This window comes from Phytophthora infestans, genomic scaffold, assembly GCF_000142945.1.
Source record: "Phytophthora infestans T30-4 supercont1.23 genomic scaffold, whole genome shotgun sequence".
Taxonomy (NCBI): Eukaryota; Oomycota; class Peronosporomycetes; order Peronosporales; family Peronosporaceae; genus Phytophthora; species Phytophthora infestans.
Genome location: NW_003303736.1, coordinates 1,250,447 through 1,256,899, shown reverse-complemented (window position 1 = coordinate 1,256,899; position 6,453 = coordinate 1,250,447). Strand labels below are relative to the sequence as shown.

Here is a 6,453-nt window from a genome sequence, read left to right as displayed (position 1 = left end):
TTATCCAGCTCCTCCGTGATTGATTCCACCGACGCTGGGATTCTACGTAGTGCTTATCGCAGTCGGTTTTGCTGTCTGATTAGGCGAACTAGCTTCTGTTTGAGGGTGTTTCTTCGGGCTTTTCTGCGTTGCCGGATGAGTTTTGTGAGCAATTTCAACTTTAAAGGTTTCCCAGTGTTCGGCTGCCGCTTCGGCTGTGAGGGTTGGAGTGTCTCGCACCTGTTTAAGCTCTTCAATTAATGTGTGAGTCAGTTGTTGTACTGCTTCCTTCGCGAAGGAGGGTACCGGGTGGATTCTGGACGGCTTTTTTATCCGAATAGGATCCCCTGGTGCATGTACGTGAAGCTTTGCCCCGTAGTGATCAGCTCTCGCTCCTAACTGCACTATATTCCATGATGCCACCCAAGAGAAAGCTGCTGCGGACGTGTACCACCGATCTAGGCGGGACGATACGGCTCCACCGCCCGGGATCGTGTAGTGGTATGTGTGTGTTTCTTGGTGGTGCTTTATAAGGTCTTCTGTCGACCACCGAGACGGCCGAGCGACTGCCACCGGATCTAGCAGTCCCCAGCCTTCGAGTAAATGACGTAGCGTAGGTGAGTCATGATACGTTTGTTGGACTACATAACTGCGGTCCGGCAGATCATCTAAGGTGCACTTAAGTCCCCTCCTACAAAGATCAGGGCTACTTTTGGGAATATCAGCGATTGTAAGCTCTGGAAGAACCGCTCTCTGGGAGTGTAGCGGTGGGGTGCATATATGTAGCACACAATTGTAAGCGCTCCGGCTAGTTTGCCTTTGACTGCCATAAAATTGGGAGACCAGCGATCCTTTATGAATGGTGTCATGTCTGTGAAAGCTCCGTACGGGTGAGCCAAGATGGCGACTCCACCTTTCCGATCTGGTGATGGTGACCAGCAGGAATGGATGGGTTGCTGTACACCGGTCTTAAAACCCCACCGCTTCGCATACAGGCGCTCATGGTATCCAACTTCGCTAGCTTCTACATGAGTCTCCTGAATCAGTAACACATCCGCTCTGCCATGTGCATCCTGTTCTCCAAAAGCTCGAAACCACATATCTCTATCCTTTTCAGTCGCCCCCAGACCGTTGACGTTTAGAGTGATGAAGCCGTAAGTTTGGTCTTGAGGGTGGAGATCATCTGTAGAGCCCTGGTGGGCCTTGTCCGTGTCTCTGTCTGCTGCTTTTCGTCGCTGCGCTTGACGACGCTTCTCCTTCTCAAATCGCTCTTGAATGTATTTTTGATTTTCTATTGTAGACAGCGGGTCGAAGTACTGTGCGATTCCCAGTGGACCTGTTGTTCCACGATCTCCGCTGTTCGCTCCTGCTCCTGTCTGGTGGATGCTGGTGCCGATATGTTCGCTAGGTCTCCTCTCTGTCGGTTCCTTCGCACCTCCCCCGGTGGCATGTTGTGTTCTTCGTCGAACACCGTTGTCGAGTACGTCTGCATTACGATACTCGACCCTTGGGGCACCTTGGTGCCTTTATTTGGCCTCCGTCCCGGAGGAGTCGGTGACTGAATTGTCCCTTGATTCCTCCCAGACGTGTTCAGCTGGGGCATAGATTGCCGAGCTCCAATCGCTGTGATTCACTACTTGGTGGCACAATCCTCTGATGAAGGGGAATTGATCGTACCAAACCGCCCGAGCCCCGTGTGGGGCTATACCCATCGGGGTTTCTGTCCAATTGCTGACAATGAAAGGGATTGCATGTAAGATTCCCCATTCCGAGTCGGTAAAGAAAGCTGGTTGCTGACGGTAGCAGGATTTTGGCACCCATTGCGCGAGACGTGCCCACCTCTTAGATGATCCCACTATCTGTTTAATTGTGTGGGTGTCAGAGGTCTTAGCTGTGCACTCCTGGATCCATTCCTTGCAGTACTTTCTACCGGCCTCAGCAATTGTTGGGTCATCAACTAGACGCCGAAGGGCGTTCACTAGTTCTCTTTGAGCCTCCGGCAAACCCCACACAATTAGAGGCTCCATTCGTCAGGTTTTAGCTTCTTGTTCGGGGTATGGGAGGAAGGCGTACAGGTGCCGGAGTGCCTCCGGGGTCTTGAATAGCCATTCCATGATATCTGCTGCTGTTCCACGTCTGCGTTTTGTGGTTGGAATTTTCAGCTTGGCCCTAAACAACTCACACCATGTGCGGAATGTCTCACAGTTTGCGGCCTCTATTGTCACTGCTAACGGTTTATCCACGTGGTCCATTGGAGAGTCCGGTGAGTCCCTTAAGATGCGAAAGTACGAGTTGGTCACGACGGTCCCAGTTGCGACTCGGGCAATGCGAGTAGGGACTTCGTCGTCCTTGCTAGATGAATCTCCTGGTGTCGGAGATGACGCAGCCAGATGATCTAGTCCGTATTCTTCATGTATTTGTTGATTTTCGCATGTGACCGCTGCTTCTGCATCGAAGTCTGGTGAAGATGACTCCAGCACTGGTAATCCAAGCCGGGCGTGTGCTACATCCAGTCGTTCTCTCATCTCCATACGTTTGCACAATAACCAGTTAACAGAGTCCATATTTACCAGTTGGTTAACAGTTTGCAGGTCGGTTTTCCGTTCCGACTCCGTGAGCTGGTTAATTGTGGATTTCCAAGTGTACGAGTCGGAGATTGTCTCTGCGAGCTCTGCGTCACCTTCAGCACGCCATTGAAGATATAGCTCCCCATGGCTAACTCCATAAAAGTGGCGCTCATGGTGCCGGAGCACCATGCATGTTGAAATTATGTGTAGGTCCCAACAGTTCTTAAGATATTCAGTTGCCTCTCTGTCTGTGAAGCTCTTTCCGTATCCACTCTCATGGTCTGTCCCATCTGGTAGTCTATACTGCTTGTATAGGTAGCACTGCATATGTGCGTCGTTGTGGGCGTTAACGTCGAATACAACAATCGGTTCCCTCAAGTATTGGGCCATCGCCCTGAGTTCATGTGGTCCAGCCCAGAAGGTGGGTGCCACCCTCTTATCGATCTGTTTGTGGCGGGTGACATCATAGTGGGAAAAGAGCGCCGCCGTTGCGGCTGCGGGTGACTCAAAGCCAAGGTGATCCGGATACAGTCTTTGATACTCGTGGACCGGATCCACTAAATGTAGCGCCACATCCCTCCGAAATTTGCACATCATCAATGTGTACACCGCTTTTTTTTAATGCCGTCGCTCCTCTCACTGTTGCGCGTGTACACTTTATTGGACTTTGTGTGTGGTTGGTCGTGGAAGCATACAGCGCCAGAAAAGCACATTGGCCATAGCCACTGTGATTTCCTTTCTATCAAAACTCGCTAGCCATAACCCAATCTGTTTGGGGAGATCTGTATCACCTTCCGCAGTTCCTAGACGACTTTCACCTATTTCCACTGATTGCTGTGAGTCAGGAGTTTCCGACACATAATCCTCCTCCGATGCTTCATTCTGTGTGGGATCGGTGGTCGTCACGAGTTGGGCTGGTGAATCCACCGAATCCACCGTAGTGTCGTGGGCTGCTAGCTTGGCCGCTGTCTGCATGAAGGTGGCCATGCTAACCTGCATACTCTTGATCGCTCCGTTTTGGAGACCGATTTTCCCGGAATGCATTTTATTTTTCCGCGTCGACTTGGCGGATGCAGCTATCGGCTGTTGTCCATGCTGGATCGCTTGATGCGTCGCTATAACTGGGAAGGCTTTGTGACCTTCCTGTGACTCCCCACATTTACTATCCTCCCCATCCATACACGCCGGTGTCATAATGGCATCCGTTGTGGCGTGGTGATTCCGCTGTTGGTTCGTCATGGAATCAACTTGTGGGTCTTCACCTTCCTCGTGACGTTGGTGAATATGCTCTACCATTGACTCCTCATATGCATACGGAGCCTCCTCCCTCTCGTAACTACTTTCGGTGGGCGGACCGGTTGGATCCATTTCGTCAACCTCCATAGCGTCTGTGGCTCCGTCCTCTTCACTATCCGACTGTGCCAAGGCTCCATAACGTCCTAAGGCCGCCGTACGTTGGAATTCTGCATATCGCTTCTCCGCCGTAGGAATTGGTGCCTTTTTCTTCCTTTCATTTTTTCCTTTTGTGGTGGGTTGTTGGTTCTGAGATCCTTCTGTCCCTCTTGATGCGTCCGTGCGTCGTCGGTACGTATTGGTGCAGTTTGTTTGCGACCATCGCCTTTCTTTTTTGTTTTTGCTTTTTTATAGTCGAAGCCCTCCGTGGCTGCAGCAAAAGGGTGCGTGGTGTCGGTGCCCTCCACCCGGCAGGGTTCCCCTGTTGCCGTCTCCGAATCTTTGTGCTCTTCCTTCGGCGTTGTCGTCGATTCATGAGTCGTGGTTTGCAGGAGCGGTGCGCTTGGCATCGGTGGTGGTTGTCCCGTTTGGAACATTGCTATTAATTCTTCAATGGATTGTACATGTAAAGCTCTGCGTGGGGCTAGTTTGTGCTGGATCACAGGTTCCTTTAGTAAGCGAGTTGCTCGAGCTCTAACGTAGTCCAGATTCTCAGGTTTGACAAAACATTTTGCCTTTCCATGTCTTGGATTCAAACATTTTGCACACGGTCTACGGGTGAACTATTGAAAGTGATGAATAGTAATATCCACTCCATTTAGTTCGATCTTAGACACTCCCTTGAGCGCCTCAGGGCATTGTCGTTGTGCGAATCGGATGGTATGATATCGGTCGTCGTAAATGTCGGTCTGCGTTGCTCTTGCGTACTCAACATCCAAAACTTTTGCCTCCGAGAAGCTTGTAAAAGCTCTTGCAAGTGTCACGAGCCCTAGCTCCGCTCCCCCGTAGACTCGAATTGCATATTGAAGTTCTAATTGCGCTGGGTTGTAGTGACCAGTTCCTTCGTCTTCGGGTGATCGCTCCGTGTCCCGGATCGTGATAACAGCCTTCTGAAACCTCATCGTTTTATCTTTCCATCTTGTTGCTGCTTTTTTTGAGTAGAAGGTGAATCTTAACGTCTTGACTCCATCGAAAGAAAGACGTTTAGCGTCACGCTGGAGTACGTTCATCATCATGTGTCCCGATCTCCTGTCAGTGTTTGCCATGAAAAGTTCTTTGAAAAGAACCGCGTGTGGTGCATGTTTATTGATTCGAACCGAAGCAGGCAGTGCGGCAGTAAGGTAAGCGTTAAAATAGGCTTCATGCATATCCTCCAGCATCGCACGATATTCTCCAGTCATGATATCTTTGACAAAGTTCGGTGGGTATGGGAGGTCAAGATTACCCGCCAAGTACATCATAAGGATTTCCTGCTCTCTGGCTGTCCACGTTCGAAGGCTTTCATCACAGCTGGCCGACGCTGGTGTAAGAGCTTCCTTCCGCATTACCTCCTCTTCTTCTGTCCATACTTCAGTTGCTACTACCGACCAATCGGTCGTTATTGTCGCTATTAGCTGTTTCTGCTGTACCGGATTCCATATCCCTTTCAGCATATGCGATTTTCTTGCTGCTTCATCCGTAATTGGCTGTTGGTGGGTTAAGTTCGCGCGAACTTTATCTCCCCACGTCTCCCCTTGCATTTTCAACCGTTCACCCTGATCGTGATCCTCCCGCCTCGTCCCGTCCGTTGGGGCTTGGGGTTCCTGTTGGCGACTCTTGGGCGGGTTCTCCTTGCCGTGTTCTCCGCTACTTGAATGGAAGCTCCTTCCGTGTACAGTTGTTCTCTCCTCGACGCGTTCCTGTCCCTTTCCTTGGCCTTGATCCTGCGGTGGTTCCCGTGGAGGGGGGGGGGGCTGGGCCCTGTGCCCCCGTCCCCATCCTGATCATCCTCGGGTCTTCCGAGCTCGGGATATTCAGCTCCAAAGTTGTGGCCTGCGTCCGTCACCCACTCCTGAGTGACCTTTCCCCTAGCGGGTATTTTTACGAGTGTAATACTTCTTACAGTAGTACTGGTACCAAAAGCCACCTCGTTGGATAGCAAGCTAACAGAGCCCGTAATTCTACCAATCAAAACTCGAACATATGAAAAAAGCAATATTTAACGTTAAACGTTGACCGAGTTACGGCCACCAACGCTGGTGGCCGATTTAACCTTGACGCCGAGTGCTCCACAGCTAGAATCGCCATAGAAACAATGCCGTGTAACAACCGAGAAAGCTGTCTGTTTTTTTAGATGAAAACATCATAATATAAAATAAGATTACGCTCGTTTGATTTAGATAAATGGATTTGTTAATTGCTACCAAATACTTGTACCTACATATCATCACGCCTTGAATGAACTTACCCGTTAGGAACCAATAGCCGCCTTTAATTCAGTGCTCGGTATCCGACGGATTCGGTATGAACCAGTATTACCGATATCTTAGACTCACTTGTCACAGTTTCTACTGAGCCAAAATGTGAAACTTCAACCCTTGGGCTCACAGTTTGAAAAAACAATAGTAGATAACCTGTCGATGGTTCTTGCTGAAAAGTCGCGGCTCGTGTCCTTTCGCATTTGAAACTCCAAATC

General features: G+C 50.1%; 1 protein-coding gene across 1 annotated transcript; it reads right to left on the bottom strand.

Moving 5' to 3' along the window:
* Positions 1 to 2,009: 2,009 nt before the first annotated feature.
* PITG_11395 (uncharacterized protein) lies at positions 2,010 to 5,323 on the bottom strand (the record flags this gene model as incomplete). Its single annotated transcript, XM_002900940.1, has 4 exons — positions 2,010 to 2,650; positions 3,338 to 4,053; positions 4,707 to 4,993; positions 5,096 to 5,323. The coding sequence occupies 4 exons, from the start codon at positions 5,321 to 5,323 to the stop codon at positions 2,010 to 2,012; spliced, it is 1,872 nt and encodes a 623-aa protein (XP_002900986.1).
* Positions 5,324 to 6,453: the final 1,130 nt, after the last annotated feature.